Here is an 18,372-nt window from a genome sequence, read left to right as displayed (position 1 = left end):
TAATAAAAATACTTTCATCAACCCATCATTTAACCCAACGGTGGGGATTTTTTTGCTGTCGTTTGTTTCAGCTTCATTTGCTTAGAGCTTTTTCTCCTTTTCTGCCCCTGTCTATCACGCCGTTCCTAGCCGTGGTGGAATTCCCTGAAGGACTTGCAGACATTGTGGTTTTGCTTACCCAATACCCACTTCATGATCAGCAATTCTGTCCATGAGAACTGAGTCGTTTTCACTCTAAATATCTGTTTTGGATGATCCGTGATGGTCTCATTGGGCAGATTTTTCACTCCTTCAAACCGATCTGAAGCATTCACTACTAAGAGTCCAAGGAAGATCGTGAAAGAAACTGCATGTGCCACAAACTTCATGAAAGGACTGCGGAGGGTCCTTCCCAACTGCAATGAAACATACACAAGATGTTAGACTTTTTTCTCCTCATCCACCTCCTGTAAGTAATTTTCCTATAAAAGTTTGAACCGTTTGCCCCCCCCCAAAAAAAAAGATTCAGAAATGAATTCCAGATCATGAAATAAATAAAGTTAAGATTTGTTGAAGATTTTCTTTGCTATTACCAGATATCATGTATTGTAGTTCAAATTATGCCCTTTGGATATTCTTCTATGCATGGCAGCATCTTACATTGCTCCTTTATACTCACATATAATATCTAATTGTTCTGACCATCTGGTAAGTGGAAAATAAAGAGACAGGACATTTATACAAGAGACATGTTTGTGTATATACGTTATATGAATAGACTGATGTCTTTTAATATTAATCCCAATGATGGGCCCACTTCTCATCCTTGCATCATTATTATAGACTAGAAGGGTTTGTTAATGCTGAATTCCTGGTTCATTAATGATGTGTAGGAAATAGCCTTCTGTTTAAAGACTCTTTAGCAATGCTTTTAATATTCTTTAGTATGATAGTCTTCTCTCATAATTACTACACAAGCTGGAGCTTCTCTCCCCAGAACACAAGGATTTATTTCAAAGCATTAAGCCAAGAATCAGAGCAGCAGATCTCTTCACAATAGCTAATATTTGTTACGTTCTTCTTGAAGGGCTCTGTTTGATAATTAATGTAAATAATGCTCTTTCCATTTTACATTCTCTGTGATCTAAGAAAAAAATTGCAGTGGCGTTTTTAGGAATGAAGGGACTGATACGAGTGGCATTGGACACAACAGACTGCAATGCAAGTGCTGTCCTGTGTGTCCCCTTTCCAAAGCCCCCTCAAAACAAATGAGATTATTTTTTTGCAGTTTATTACTCACTGATTAATTTCCCTTGATGGCAAGGTATCCTCAAAATTTTCTTAACATCTACTGATTTGATCATTAAACTTCCTAAGAATTATGAAAAAGGACTGAACAAGGAAATCCTCTGTTTTCTCAATTATCTCCAATAGCAGTTTTATTTAAAGACGCCCAGGTCTCTGGTTATTGAAGGGCAGGAAGTATTTTAAAAGCAGATCTCTTTAGATCTAGCAGAAATTTAAAGGAAGTTTTATGATTCTAGTTCTTATTTTTTTTTTCTTCTCTGAATCTTTAAAATGTAAAATAAATCTTTTATGAAGCTGATGGAATAGTAAATCCTATTGGAAAATCTGCATGTTTCTAAATACCAGAAAGACTTTCCAATAAAGAAAATGAAAAAAATCTGCTCTGTCTCCAAGCGCTTATTATCATGCTTGCATGGTCCGTAGGGATGTGTTCAAGCATGGGTAGATATTGCATGTAATCAAACACCAAGTTTCCTTCATCTTTCCTAGGAATTTCATAGGAGATTTAGGGGTAAATGAAGTGTGTTAAAACCAGTCCCAACTCTCGTGATGCTGTTTCACTCCTCTGCTGTAAACCTTGGCGTAGCGTTAGTCCTCAATAGCTTTTTATGGCTGGTGTTGGGTAGATGTACATTTTGTAGCAGAACCTATATTTGCAGTACGGAGCTGATGGGGCGATGGGATATGTTTGAAGAGCGTCCCATGCAGTAATAATCTCAGATGTTTTCCTCATATGACCCATCTGAGAGAGCTCAAAAAGCAAGAGCGAATTATAACAACAATTATGGGCAGGCACACGGGGCCCTGTCAACAAAGTTTTAAGAAAGTGCATTTGCAATCTGTACAAGATTTATTTGTACCTTGAATTCACTAAAAGAGAAAAAGCACCGTCTATTGAACCATGAGTTCTCTCCAAATAATTAGGCTTTTTCTGCCTTCTACAGAAATCTCAATTCTAAAGAGACCTGAGATTAAAGTAGCACAGCCTCACTTATCAGAAAATAACATCCTGTGTATTACAGAATCAAATTAATTCAGTAATTCCTTAGTTCTCTACTGATTTAACAGGAGTCTACCTCTAGTCAGTATTACAACAGCATTTTATCCCTTTTATTACTGCAGAGATATTACATTCTTTTCTTGAGCTGATACTTTTCATATCTTCTCATAAATCTGATTTTTAGCTAAAGAGCTACAGGAGGTGAAAGTGTTGACTAAAATATTTTATAAAATAGTAATGAAGCATCAACTTTCCCAGTCAGTGTAATGCTTTATGGCAATAAGTTATATCTTTAAAAAAACACAATACAGTTAAAGCCAAGGTGTGTAACTACCTGGATATATGATTTTCTCAATTATTTTTAAATAAAAATATCCTCTTTCATGAAACTGGGACTGCACAGAAGTGCCTGACTGTCACAGTAAAGACAGAAATGCTGCAAATGTGTGAATACAAAGGTTCATTCTTAATGGACTAGCTCATTTCATGACTTAATATCCTAACAGTATTACAGGAAAATAATGAAGCATTGAGACGTGCCAAAAAGAAAATACATATAATGTGATAGTGAAACGAAGTTTCCAAATGCAAATTAATCTCAACTTCAAGTGACGGGAACAAGTAGAGGCAGAAACATCATAAAGAAAAAAGCCATTACTATTCTCAGGACTACACTTACAGTAGAAGCTTGAAAAGTATTGTAGTAGAAATTTGATGTAGCTTAACTGGGGAGGAAAATACCCAGACTAGAAAGGTACAGATACAGCTTTAGTGGAGTAAACCATTCAAGTCCCAGTGTTTAAAAGATGTTGGGTCTGTCCTCGTGCCAGCTAAGGCCCATAAATACCTGCCATGGCTACATGAAAGCCAGAGAACAACCAAGGCAATGAGAGCTGCGTATAAATGTTCTCTGTTAGAGACCCCTCCAACTGACCGGAGAAGAAAGAAAATACTCCTTGAAATCCTGCAAACAATCCAAACAGACCCACTTGCTCTTGTCATTACATTTTGGGGCAGCAGACCGTGCAATTTTCCCACTCTATCTATTATCTCCTTTTTTGACTACCAGTGAAACAATTTTTGGACACCAACATATAACACAACAGTTGATTTCAGAGTCACGACCTCTATGAGATGGATGAGTCAACAAAGATATTTCAGGATAGGAAATATTTACAGTCCATGGGTCTTGTGAACAGTTTGTTCATCCAGAGGTGAATGAATGACCAGCACTAAAACTGCTTTTAATAAAGACAGCTCTGTAGAACCGACTACAGAAGACGACTGAAGAGTTCAGTTGCAAATGCAATTTAATACTATTTACCAAATTTTTGAGGGTAGTATTTAGCGTGAACTCAGTAGACCTCTATTAAATAAATTTTTCTGTTAGGAAGTAAAGGGTTGAAAACATATTCCTTGCTAAGATACATCAGTAAAAGAATTATTTTGAGATATGAATTACTGTATGAAACTGCAGAATTTGACCAATATATCTTAAGAAAGTGGTACACAGTAGTATAGCCAGGACAGCTTCTATAATAATACACATAACAAAGATTTCTTTCATTTTTCTCACTGTCTTAGCCCTGAAATTAGCACATAACTCACGCCTGGCATCCATGTGTCTTTTAAGCCAGACCTGATTTGATTTAACTTAAATAATGTAACTGATCGTTACTAGGGAAAAAATATTTCATTACTCAGTTATATAACATCAAAACTATTTCTGTGAGTAAAAACCAAACAAAACACTTGTAAAATTGACCAGGACAAAATTGGACTGCTCAGAGCATCACATGCAAATCTTCTGTTAACATCACCATCCTTCTGTCAGATGTGCTGTCTAAGTAAAACTGTCTAAAACAACACTATGAGAGGGTATGAGGCTCATGCATCAACTCTCAGCCCTTGAACCTAATAATGATGATTTTGGCGAGGTACTGATTCATGGGGGGAAAAATGCAATCATTCTTTAGTTATTCATATCACAGGCCCCAATCAAAAATCAGCGCTACATTGTTCTGATCAATGCAAAGCCACGCATTAAAAGGCAATACGTGCCTGAACTCACAATTTGACTTTATGATAGAAGGCTACGTGTTTTTTTACAATCTAAAATGAGGTGGGGAAAAAAATATATATTGAAAAATGAGGATGCACAAAAAGTTTAGTGTAATTAAATCACAGTCAAAGGGAAGTTCAGTCCCCCTCCCTCCTTTTTCTCGTTTAATTTTAATACTACTACCTCAAGGAATTAGGACCAAATAACTTTCTCGATAATTTCTTCTTTTTGCTGTAAAACTAATTTATTTTGATATTTTGCCTCAGTTTTTCCCCCTTATTTTTGATGCTTCTCATTTAAATTCTCCACTTATTTCTAGCCTAATTGTTCTCCCCACTTATATTGAAATGCAGTCCCTGTAATTCTGAGAATACACCACAAGCGTTACCGTTGGCTGCTATGCCAACTCGCAGGGCGTTCGACAGAGGTGAAGGAAATTAAACAGCTTCATGAACTCCTACCAGACTGAGCTCTGACATAATGGAGTCAACCACTAAGATCTAACCCAAACCACTCACCACACAGCCTGGCTTTCCTGTGCACTTCTTTCTGTGAAATGCTAGAGTCCTGCCCAATAGTAATAAAAGCTGTGGGGGTTTGTGTTCATACAAACCTCGATAAAATGAAGTTACGTCTCAATTACTTTAAGAGAAATTACTTTCTTGGAAATATTTTGAAGGACCCCAAGCCTTAAACACATCTGATTATCTCAGATATTCTGGATGACTGTTCTCAAAAGGTATGGCTGATTGCAACATCATATATCTTTTCAAATTATAGTCTTTCCATGGATTAATAATTTCTTGGGTTTGACAAATTTAGAAAGGATTTCTCACTGGCTTTTAAAGGAAATGGGAGAAGATGCTTTCAAGACTGAATAAATCACCAGTGCCAGGGGTCATTTTGATCAAATTTAAGTACCCCGATAAGCCTCCTGCTGAAGACATCCACCGTGTAATGGATGACATTGCTGGTTATTGCTGAATGGGAAATGATCTTCTTCCCTGCCACCCCTTTCTTCTACGCAAGAGTAGTGAAAAATCTATTTATCACTCAGCCATGCATCTATTTCTCTCTGCTTACTTGAGTGGACTCTTTCAGGATGTAAATCTCACCACAAATTTCATACCACAGACAACTCAAGCTTTTACTTAAGCTGGTGGCTGGCTCTGGTCCTTTGACCTCTAGGTCTTGGCTAAACTCCCCTGCTCCATCTGATGCTGTGAGATACCACAGTTGAATTTAAGTACAGCAATTTTCCATGTTTCATAATCTTTTCCCTCAGAACTGTAAAGACTGTATCACTGAGTCCAGTCTTCGCTGCAGCACTAAAGCTGTCCCCCGGGGCTTGCCAGAGTTTGAGGCCCAGATGCCGTAATAATGCTCCACTAACTAAAAATGCAGGATCTAGAAGAGGAAGGAAAGGTAAGAAAGGAGCCCTGAGGAAGGGAGGAGCCTGAAACAAAAAAGTGCATAAAAGGCACAAGAGTTTAAACATCTGAGTTAGCTGAAAGTGTAGATAAGATCCACTCATTTATTTATTCCCTATTTTGGTGGTTCTATTCTTTCTTGACCCTATTTCCATGCCATTATGTCCTATCCATTTTTTTATTGAACCTATTCACATTTTTGTCACCGACCGCCTCAGTGGTTACTTCCCCTACTACCCGTCCTTTATTACTGGTGAAGAGGAACCTCAAACCATACGTAATAATTCCATTTGTGTATACCAAACAACACCTCAAGTTTGCTGTCCTCTGGGGCACTCTTAGAGGACTGCATCCATTACTTTCCCAACAGTGCTATAGAAACACATGTGAATATTCCAGGCCCTGGATAGAGATGACCATAAAAAAACATGCACCTTAATGAGCTTGTACCTTGCTGCAGGGAGCGATCCAGTAGGCTATTGCGAGGAAGGGCAGGCCAATGGAGACCCCAAAGACAGCCAGGAACTTCACAGCTATGGATTGCTGCCGTAGGCCTGAGAGATTTTCATACCACATGGTGAGCAATTGCTGTTGGCAGTTGGGGTGAGCAACAAACTGTAAGACAAGCAGAAACAGAGGTATCTAGCATTGCCTGGAGAGAGTGAGGTTTCAGTGAATAACCTGCTGAACTTGCCAGTGGAGCGAGATAGGGCATGTCTTTGTTGTCCAACACGACTTATGGTGTCACAAACAGAAAACTGCAAGCCAGGCACCCAAAATCCCCAGGTATCAGCACAATGTGTTTCTTTGCTGCTTCTTGTCTTCTTTAGATAAAATATTGCTACACAGCACACTCTCTAGGCCAAAACCTATCATCCACAAATGGCCAAGATGGACAAAGTGCCTCTGCAGGGTCGGCATTTATATCTGAGACAGTCTACACTGAGATTCAGAAAAGGCAGAGAGAGGCACTTTGATGTCAAGATGAAAAAACCCTCTGATATCTTCCTAAAGACACGGGCCATTGAAACAGCAGCTCAACACAGCACTAATATCACATTGTTCCATTCACTGCATACAGACCCAAAGTGAATCATTCTGTACGGTTCTTCTGTAAACTGGAAGAGGTCTGGTTGGTATTTTGCTACTTTAAATGCTTTATCTCAGATTACCTTTCAAAAAGTGACAGCTCATTCTTTACTGATCGGACAAAAAGGCACATTTAAAAGCAGAAGGAAAAGCTGTTGTACTCTGGTACAGAACGTACGTGTTTTGTATCCCGTAACTGAGACTCGTCTTCAGTTTATTGTGCAGAGGGAAAAGAAAAGGCGAGCAGCAGACAAATGGAAAAGGCGTTTTCTTAATGGCACAATTACAGCATCTCTGAATCCCACGGAAGAGTTTTATAATAAAAGATTAAACTTCTTTATTTCTTATTGTTTTTCAGAGTGATTGAATTTATAATGTGACTATTTTTAATCACAAAGACAGATACTTAAAAGGCAAAATAACTGAAAGATAAAACGAAAAATAAAAACGTTGCTAATGTAGCTGATTGCATTAGCAGAACTGAGTGCTTCATACATGTTTTGTGGGTGAATAATTGTGCTTAAGAGAGACAATATTCTCCACTGTTTTGAAAAAAAAAAATAATAACTTTCCAGAGGTGAGAGGGAGGATGAAGGAGTTTGAGAGAGGAGGAAAGCAGAGGTTACGAGGGGGCTTCGTGGCTGCCCTTGCCTCTGCCTGGCAGGGTGGGCTTGGACCACGTCTGGCCGCTGTCTCCCCGCTCTGCTTCAGCCCTTTCGGCTGCAGCCAGTACCTGGGATTTCAGCTGTAGTCTCTAGTTTTATTGGGACTGAAAAGCAGAGAAAACTCAAACTGTGCTTTCATCCTCACTATCTGTGAAATGATGATCAAATTGGGAATTTAATGGAGTCTTTTCTAGATGTTTGCATAATAACAAAACTGTTACTCCGGGTTTAATGATGGGTTTATGGCTACTGTAGAATGAAATACAGTTGCATGGTAATTGGGATTGCTGTGGTATAGCGCATTTCCTTCTTTAATAGCACGTTAACAGCTATTTAAAATGTGCTTCTTTAGATGTATTAGGCTTTGGGGCCATCATTTCTCAAACAGAAAAAATAGAAAATAAGACTACCACTTCCACTGAATAAATCAAACAGAATGAAGACATTTGATAAGTACTTTCAACCTCTTTTGCCTTTAGATGCGTTTTCCTGGAAATAATCATATATTAATATGCTTTCTTTTAAGCTGCTTTCAAGAAAAAGAAAGTTTCCAAAAAAGATAATCTATAAATCACCAGCCCTAGTCATTCTGAGCATTTAACATTTAAGGCTAAGGTGGTGACAGCAGTATTGGAAGGAGACATTTCCTAAAGCTCAGTGTTTATGTTTGTGCTAACACTGCTGGGGCTTTTCATCATTCCGGCAAATGGACAGAAAGATGAATTGGAAGGAAGCTGGACAGAGAACTGATTCCCTCTGTAAATTTTATTTTCTGGTATGATGAATTCAACAACAATTTTAGCAACTCGTGCAAAGGAAAATTACACTGGTCGATGTAGAGACTTCTGAGATGAAATGGCAAAGCTACAGCCAGGCTTCCTCCTGCTCTTGTAATTGTTCATCGCATTATGAGAATTGATTCAGACAAAGAAATTCAGTTGTCCTTGGCAATGAGACAGTCAAAGACTTTTGCTGGTTGGCATTTCAGAGAATTCATCAGACATTTTAATCTGTTCATTGTTTCACTCTGTCTGGGAACGGCTACAATGAAAATACAAATATCAAAAAATTGAAGAGGAGTTCCCATAAAACCCAGCTCATTGGAACAATTTATTTTCTTCAAGGCAATAAAGACTATCAGCACGACATAGAGCCTTGATGATGCTCATCTTACTCCGATTATTACAAAAATGAGGGAAAAATAAGATCAGGATCAGAAGGATAAATTAGTTTTGATCTATTATTTGCTTATAGCAAGCAGTACAGTTTTTCATTGTGTTTGCTCCACCAGATATTAATGAAATATGCAGCGACCCTTGGACAATACCAACCCTGTCTCTATCAAAACTTCAGAAGTTGATCTTAGATCTCATCACAGACGTTACAGAGCCATTTATCTTTCTCTCTTTTCTGGGAACAGGCACTGACGCCCAGTCAAAGATTACACTAATGCTTTTCTCAGTGTCACAGGCATAGCAAAGAACCGTACTTGAGACAAAAGCTTTGAGGCACAATGCTTCGAAGTGTAATGAAAATAGTGATATAAGGTGTGATGTTTTTTCTAAGTTACTATTAAATGCTATTTCCCTTTCATCAGTACTGGAAAATGGGCTAGGAGCCTTTAGGGGCCAACTGTGGCTGCTCCTGTGTTGTATCCCAGAAAAACAGAAAGGCGAAAAGCATTGCAACAAGACCAGCGTGGCCAGGGCTGTGCCACAAGACAAGATATTGCTCCTTGGAAAGGAAGCACCGGCAGTGGAAGGAGTTGTGCAGCTACAAGAAGAGCCCTTTAAAAGCTTTATCTCATGGGCAGAGTGAGTTCTTTACACTGATAAAGGTAAACGCATCAGGATCTGGGAGCTCAAGCAAGATGTTTTCCAATGCTTCTGCATTCAGAAAGCGCAGTGGCAGCTTTTCTGAGCCCATGGCACAGGGACCCCAGTAGATGGCAGTGGTTTTTCCTTATACCATGCGGAACGCTGGTATTTAGGAAGAAAATTGTATTTCCCTCCAGCCTATCAGCTACACTTTTTTTTTTTTTTATAAGTTAAAAAAAGGCTAAAAGAAAAGTAAAATCACACATCAATCTGAGGAGATGGCTTAAATAATGATGCTCCCAAGATGGATTTTTTGAAAGCCACAGAAAGATAGAGGAAAGTATTGACACCTCCAAAAGCTACTGTATTTGCCTAGAAAAAGGAAAAAACGTCTCAAAACCTTCAGTGGGAATCGAAAGAGTCCAAAGGAACTGTTTCACACAGAGAACTAAAGAGAATGTTTTAGACCACTGTGGATGCAATATGGAATGATAACTTCTCCACATTGCTATCTAATTTGATGTACGACAGCTCTTTCTCGTAGTCTATCATATATGTCCACTGTGGGAAAAACTTCACAGCTCCTGTGACAGAGCATGAGATTTTTTTCCCCAGTTACTCGTTCAAAAATGCATGAGTTTCACTGCACAGACAATAAAGTACCTTCATAGCTCTATAACTGTACAGGAAGTTCTGATAGAAAACACTGTAATAGAGACATTCATTTTTTATTTTCTATTATATTGGACAGAGAAAGACCCTGTGATGAGGACCTGGGTTACTGGTGCTGTTCAGTTTTCGTGTGGTGGTTGCCTAAGCTGTCAGTGGTTGTGCACCGTTTAAACCACCTGTACAATATACTCCATGCTCCCTACCTGAAGGGCATCTCTCTCATCCTGTGGAAGGTAACAGATAAGCCGCAGGCAGGTGACAAAACCTCTGGAAATTCTTGAGAGTGTCAGACAATGCTCAAATATCAAACAGATAAAAAAAAAAGGGGAAAAAGATACCTATCTTGGACAGAAAAATGCTGTCAGTAGAAATAGGAAATTTATGGCAAGACAGGTAAAAGACAGAGATCAAACTCAAATGACTGGAATTAGTCATGCAGAAAAAATCCTATCTTTTTTTAATTACTAAAATAATTCTAATTCACTTACAAATGCAGAAATCTACCATTAAGGCAAAAGAATTAACCACTCACCGAGAATCATCTTGCTCTGCTAATGCACCTTACACTCAATAGCCAAGGACCAAAAGGAAAGAAAGGAAGGAAAAACTCATCAGTGGACCAGTGAAAACACTTAAAAACCTGCATGCCAGAACTAACAATGCAGCCTTGTGAATTTAATGTCCTGTTTTTGCAGAGGTACCCCTGTGGTGTCCTCTCCAGCTCATCCCTTCGCTATAAGACTTGTAACACATGCTGGCGAACCCCAGCCAACAAGAGCCGGAGTTCAGGTGAGCATCATGTGTTTAATTGGTGAGTAGAGCTAGAAAAAGAGCTGAATAGATTTAGAAGAACTTCAGTAAGAGACACTGGCAGGGAGAGCCATTTTTCTTTCCATCATCTTACCTGTATTCAGGCTTTTCGAACAACCTTTCTGGGTTCATTATTAAACATCTGCCTTTTGATCTAGGCTTAAGCCTAGATTAACAAGTTCTTAAATTCAAGAAAGATTAACAAGTTCTAAGCTGCAGCTCCTGCCCACAGAAACCCCTGGTTGGGTGTGTAAGGCTTCAAGTGCCCCAGATCCTAGCAAAAAAAAAGTCAAAAGCATTTTGGTGACTCATTAGAGTCGGTCGTCACCTCGTGCTGCTGAATTACAAGGGAAAACGAGGGGAGCACCAAGTGGGTTATTCATGTGGCTTTTCCCATTTTGCCAGGGATGCCATCAGGGAGCATGGGAAGAACGCTCCTGCAGGGATCTACGTGTAGGAAAAACCCCAATGGACCACAGCCAGCCCTGGTCTGGAGGGTGAGTTGGCATCTGCTCAGCAGTGGTGCTGTGCCTCAGCCAAACCAGAGCAACAACGGGACAAAAAGCTGGGCTTGACCCTCTCTTCCTCTGCACAGGCAGTGTCGTGTTTCTCCCAGTGAAACCCTCATCAAAGGGGCTATGAAACCATCCTTTCGCTGAAGATGCTCTGGGAGTATCAGCAAACATCAGCAGCGAGAGAAGAAATTCATGGAAAGGTGGAAGCAGGATATTACTGCTGTTCCCCGAAGGGTAAAAACTAACACTGCCATTTCACCAAAGAGGAACAGACGAATTAAAGGGTAAACGCATGCCCACACCAGAAGAAGAAAGGCTGTGAAAATATTAAACCAAAATATCATTACTTTGCTTTTAAACTGTTTTTTAGTTTTGAGGATTCCTTCGATATTTTAGGCATTTTTAAGACTTGAAACCTAAATAAAGAATCTGGATTTACACTAAATAAAATATTGAACTGAAAAGATTTTTTTTTTTGAAAAAAATAAAGCACTCAAACATGAGAAGTGTGTCATAACAGTTTTGATCTTGTGAAAGATCCACCTAACTTGCAAAGCCATTTCACCTGAAACAGAGCATGGGACAACAGACCTCAGTGGAAATTACTGAGGCTTGCTAGGAAATACACAGCCCAGGAAAAGGGCAATATATGCCTGTGCCTCTTCTTATCTTCAACTTGGACTCTGTTCTGTGAACCTCCAAGAGAACAAAGAGCCCTTTGTTTTGAAGAAGCTATTCTGAGACACCTTAACAGATGGGCTGTAATATATTTACTTCATAATCTGGACTGCAGGAAAAAAAAAATAATAAAATCTGCCTTTAGCGGTTCTTGTGCGACTAAATGATGACAAACGAGGTTGTCAGAGGGTAAATATGGCTGGAACTTGGCTCACCGTTTGCTGCTGTGACTGATAAGGAGTGCAAGTAAAACTGTAGAAAATTTAAGAAGGAGAAAACTACTTGCCCTATTATTTATGAGTGAAAAATAATATCCATGCTGTGAGAATATCACCTTTCCACTAAAGAGACCTGCTTTAATTATTGTTAAATTCTGTGCATGGCCACAAGCCAGTTTTTAAAGCGCTTTGAGGCAGAGTAACCTTACAAAGCAGAGTAAATCAGCAGGTCCAAATTTCTTCATTCAGAAGCCAAAAAGACGTCTATGGAATCCTGTCCAACTCAGATGAAAAAAATCCAATGGATCAAGAATCGCTTCAATGGGATCTGACCACAGCATAAACACTGCGTGAGAAAAGATCCTCTGAGATAGCGCAGTGCCTGCAGATGCGCACAGAGAATATGAAGCAAGGAAACAGCCCTGCCCGGAAGATTTCTTCATCTTTCCCTCTGTCCCTGGGGTTCATTTGACTGTCTAATGGTATCACACACATATTCATGAGGTTCTTACTCATCCCATAGATGATCTTTGTCTCAGTGAATATTCAGACCTGGTATCGGGAGTCTGATATCAGAATTTATAAACCTGGTGGCAAAGGGAAAAGCTTTATATTTGTAGGCAGAGCTCAGATAACTTGGAATTATTGGGACAAAATAAAACTAAATTGTGCAACCTCAGGTGCTGAGTTACTTTTAAGGTATTAAACCGCAGGTATTTATTATGGTTTTATTAATGAATTACATCTTGTGTAAAACCTCTCACATGCACCTCTCCTAACCAAAAAATACATGCTTGTAGTAAATCCCAAATGCTCACATATCCCCCAGTTTAATGGAAATTCATTATTTAAGTCCCCTTGCCTGTTGACACAAGTTATCTAATCCAAAATTCTCATTTTGAATACTACTGAGTACTTTTGAATACTTTATTATAGCTGCAGTTTATAAACACTTCTCTTTTGTGAGATTCAGTCTACTCTATAAAAGCAAGTGAGGTTTTTGGAATGGATCTTCATCTCTCTGCCAAAAAGGTGAATACATTAACAGGACTGGGATCTTACTCGGCAAAGGTGACAAGAAGACAGAAACGAGGCACTGAAGGTTATCCCAGCACCCCAACTGCTGAATTCCCTAAAGCCACCTGCGTGGCACAACTCTGTAAAGGAGATGACACGTTCCCGTTTGAATGACCGATGTGGATGAAAACAGGATTTGACCAGGCACCAGAATGATGAACAGGCACAAAACACTACTAAACAAATTAGTCTAATAGAAAACAAAAGTAATGGGATAAATAAAACTGCCAGGACTATTTCAAATACAATTTGCTTATTGGCAGAAATGCTTCCTATTGCTGAGGGAAAACACAGAATTAATAACCCTCTTAGTAGTGGAAGGAATGGAAGACGATTGCTTTTTGTTCTGGTACATCTTCAACTCATGTTATATAAAATTAAGTCTGAAATATTTCAGGTGTGTAACTAGAAAATATAGAGTTTAGTACAAATTATTTCATTGGTTCAGCTTAAATCTTGTTCTGCCTAAAGTTTCTTTACAGTTTTACTTCTTGGATATAAGGACAAAAGTTGGTTTTTTGTGCTAAGCACTCTTCTGTAAGGAAGCGAATAAGGTGTTTGGCTCCTGAGCAAACTTCTGTTTCATATTCTGGAGGGCTGCATGATTTTGGAAGCGATTCGTTGCTACTGTTTCATTTCTCCATGTTTTACATGTAAGAAGAAATCTTATCAGTGAATTATTTATCTGAAAACAAGCAAATTAATTGGAAGCCCTAGTTTTTAACATTCCAGCATTTTCATATCTGTGCAGAATCAAAATCACCTAAAAATACCTATTATTTCATTATTCATCTGAAAACACGCCACAATAAAAAGTTAATGAACAACATGGTCCCTTTGGTGTCTCTGAAAAAAAACCCTCCATAGTGGGCACAGAAGAAGAAATTTAAAATGCTATAAACTCTTCCTCACCCAGGAGAGTCAGAAAATCACTTTCCCTTAGCTACATAGTGAGGAAAGGCTGGGCTGATGCTGGGACTCAGATGTCCACCATGAAGATGGTTTCAGCCCCAGCAGAGCTGATGGAGAGAAAGGTATAAAGTCCCCAAAAAGTACTCAAATGTAGACACCTACAGGGGTTTGGCAAGAGCCCCACAGAGGAGAGATGCACCCAGGGTCAGTGTCCATGCAGACACACAAATCTGAATGCTGCTCAGGAAAATTCCCTCGGTCACTTGAATTTTTTTTAAGCGGTTGTATTTGTCCTCATGTGACTTCCCACCAAAAACCTACATTAGCAGGCATGCTGGCTATGGGGAGATAGATGAAGCCATAATTGGGGGCAACTAAGGTCAGGTTTATAGCAGATCATATTAATTGCTCTTTTCTAAGAGAATTTTATTATTAATAAAGGTAATTTTAAGTCCTTTCGTCTGTGATGGAAAGCCATGCAATGGATTTGATGTGTTCCCATACTCTCTTGTCAATGCCTTGATGGACATCTAAGACCCTGTGACACTTTGCAAATGAAAATAATTAAGCCTGCATATTACAGTAAATTGGGAATATTGCGAACACCACTCAGGATGGAGAACTGATTCATTTAAGCCTTGAGAGGATGGATGGATGGATGGGCAGGAAATAACAAAATGAGATTCATCTTGGAAAAGAAATTAAAACATCTGGGCAAAAGGAAATCATCAGAACCACAGATTTTAGCAGGAGGAAGGAACCTTGTTAATGAAATACTTGGAAATATAGAAACACTTTTCTGTGAGGAAGGGGAGTAACTCCTTCCCTTTCCAATCTCTGATAAAATGCCTGCAATACGCTATTAGCAAAATAAAAAGAAAAAATGCGTGGATAAGCTTAGGAGTTCAGAATGACCACAGTGTTCCTACTGTTCACATAGAAATTACATTACATTCATAGAGCATTAACTGCCTCTCCAGTGATGGGGACAAGAGACACTTTTCATCCCACCATCATGGTCCAAGCCATTAACGACTCCAAGACCTCAGTTAAACATTCCTGAAACCCAAGATAAGAAAAAAAAGTATTAACCAGGGATTGCAGAAAAAAAAAGGACAAAGCTAATTTCCTGACAGCCTTCTTTTTGAGGAGTTCTTCTCCTTGAGGCTTCGCATTTAGATGGTAAAACAGAAGTCTGTGCTTTTTCAAGCTATATCTGTGCATTCTACCACCTCTGGGGTACAGAAACATCAATATTCATCCCATAGGAAAGTTCTAAACTTAATTTTGTCCCTAAGAAGGACAAAGAACTGCAAGAGAGATTTTCCGTAACCTACACAGCTCGGAAAGCTATGAAGCCAAAATGTTTTGCAGTGTTATTGAAATGTAAGTTTGAGTTTGTGTTAAGGCTAATGAGGCTTCTGAGGGGGGAAAACCGTCTGCTCAGCAGGAGCAGAGCAGTTCTTTTGCCCATTCAGGGACTAAACTCGGCTCCCACGTGGGGTGGAAACGCTGCACGTAGGACCCCAGTCAATGGTAAAAAGCACCTTGAAAGGCTTTTAAAGTGCAAGATATTGTGCAGGGTGACACCGCGTCCTCTGAGCAAATGAACAGGGTGCACAGGTTGCTGCAGCAGTTGCTGAGAGATGGGACTTCTCATGCCCTCGAGTAACTGAGTCGCGTGACCAATGAAGTGAAAAATTATAATCTAATGTAGCCATGAGTATTCTGTTTGGAGCATCCTCCATATGTTAATTATTAATAATACAGTTATGAGAAAAGTTCCTGTTCCAGCTCGCTATTAAATAGGATTTACACAGCCATCTGGTCTTCTTTTTAAATTTTATTAATTTTTTTTTTCAAACCCGATTTGTATGCCTTACTGTTAATTAAATTAAAACTCGTGAAAGAGAAAGGTGTTCTGGCTTTGTGCTGGCTATGAACTGAGCTGCTAACTGAGAAAATGGAGGTGGTTACTTAACTTTTGCAATTACAAGAACACAGCAACAATAATTCTGACATTTGGAAAGAAAGAGAATGAATGTCACCTCCTACAGAGAAGCAACAGCTTTAGACCTAAAGGTAAATGTTGACATACAGAACCTTTGCCAGCATTAAAGGATGACAAGAAAGGAGCATAGAAGTGCAGACAAAAACAAGAACAGAAAATATGAAGTGCTCTTTAAAGCTGATAAACACCAGTAAAATAGTTTTGTTGTGGTACATCAGATCCCGTGTTTTCTCACTATTGGCTGTCCAAGGGATATGTCCAAGACAGAGTTGTCCAAGACAGCTTTTGTACACTTATGCCTTTCACTGCTAGAAATCACACCTTGGCTTAATTAGAAATGTGTTCACACACAGGGAGAACCTGTGTCACCCTCATATTTCCATTGTGAGGATAAGGAAGTAACAGAGAAATATAGAAGAGTGGGGAAGTTTTTAGAAGTTTGTGCAGAGTCCTGAGGAAGCTCTGCAGATGCAATTGTTCTCCTGCCTGAAAATGGGAGCCCTCGACATCTTTCCCAGACTATGGAATACAAGTCTGATAAAACACAAAGTACATCAGCAGCTCTAAATGTAAAATTATGAGTATTAAATAATAATTTTCAATACAAATTTTCCTCAAAGAAAGCCTACTGTAGGCACTTAGAGTACTAACATATAAATGTGAATTAAGAAGCTAATGGTAGAAATAGATTTTTTTTTTTTAAATTGAAACGTTTCTTAAAATTTCAGATGTGAATGTAAATATTACCCTTGATACTAACTTAATTTAAAAATCCTGTAACAACTAATGCCTCTTTTATTTTCTTAGACCATTATGAAGCCCCTGAAGTTGTCATGTCTAAGATTCTTCTTGCTGTTTATGAAAAGAACGAATATAAATTACTTCAGGAGCTCTGTGCTTATTTAGGTAAATGAATCCTTATTTATTTGATTCATCAAGACCTTGCCATGATTGGTAATATAAAATTGTCATTGTGCTAATAATAAAGGTGTGGAGGTTGCAGTAGCAGGGGTGGCAAGCACAGCTGTAGTCCATTCATTAGTCCTACCCTGCCAAATAAACTTCCAGGACAACAAAAAATGGCAAACACAACTATTTCTGTGTTATTCCCGTTCTAGAATGCAGGTAAAAAAAATGGAAAGGACTCCACATCGCTCGGACTATTCCTGCGAGAGTCAGAGCCACCCACATCCGAGCTCCCAGAGCTGGACAGGTAGTGCTGTCAAACCAAGGGATGGGGTTTGGGCTCCGTGGGTGGGAAATCACTGGGTGTGCCTCCCTCCGTCTGCTTTTCCCACTGTGTCACATGCGATCCCCATTAGGCCTATGAATCATTGCGTTTGCTTAGAAAAAGTGACTTGAAATTTACAGATTTTGCCCAAGAATTGATTAATTAAATAGGTATAATAATTCACCCTCCATCTCACCCCTCTCTGTTATAGGATTGTCTTAAAATGAAAGTAGATTTCAGCACAGGGGTTTTAAACACAAGCCTATGTCTCTCAACTGGATTAAAAAACTTGCACTTGAAATCTATTGTCTCTTCTGGAAATCGTTACTGTGTTACCATAACACAATGTCTTTGTTCAGCAAGCGTGATAAATATCAGTCTATTATCATAAGTCACTGCCAATAAGCAAAGCCATTTATCTTACGGTGTCTCTGCCTCCTACAAATGAAACAATCTTACTTTCGAGTTAGCAGTTAAATGCTCATCTTACACACAAACACGTACACAGCCTGCTGAAAAGATTATTCGGAGATGCTAACCTGAGAGTCAATATGAGGTTGACAAATGCTCATGCTTATGCTCTGTAATTAGCTTAACAGTTATCACCAGTAACAGGTTGCTGTGATCCAGAAAGGATGCTCAGTATTTGTAGGAAGGTATTTATAAGTAAAAAGACCAACTGTATATGACCTACCACAGATGCTTTAGGTCAGCGTTCACGCACTGTGAAATAATGCGCTTATATAAAATGTAAGAAATTAAGAAAATATTCCTCTGGAACCCACTAAGCTGGGATAAACATGCTCAAAGCAGTACAATAACCAACAGCAATTCAGCTCCCACTAATGGTCTTGCTATCTAAAGGATGACACAAATAGAGTAAATAAGCAAAATAATG

General features: G+C 38.9%; 1 protein-coding gene across 4 annotated transcripts in view; it reads right to left on the bottom strand.

Moving 5' to 3' along the window:
• Nucleotides 1–18,372, bottom strand: part of TRPC7 (transient receptor potential cation channel subfamily C member 7) — a 106,400-nt gene that overhangs the window by 24,422 nt on the left and 63,606 nt on the right. For all 4 annotated transcript variants that reach the window (XM_054079646.1, XM_054079645.1, XM_054079648.1 and 1 more), the window contains exons 4-5: nucleotides 6,230–6,394; nucleotides 179–395 (exon numbers count right to left, since the gene is read on the bottom strand). In XM_054079646.1, the coding sequence (XP_053935621.1) occupies nucleotides 179–395; nucleotides 6,230–6,394 (382 nt within the window). The remainder of the gene's footprint in view (nucleotides 1–178; nucleotides 396–6,229; nucleotides 6,395–18,372) is intronic.

Source organism: Cuculus canorus, chromosome 14 (genome assembly GCF_017976375.1).
Source record: "Cuculus canorus isolate bCucCan1 chromosome 14, bCucCan1.pri, whole genome shotgun sequence".
NCBI lineage: Eukaryota > Metazoa > Chordata > Aves > Cuculiformes > Cuculidae > Cuculus > Cuculus canorus.
This window is presented reverse-complemented; position numbering and strand designations above follow the sequence as displayed.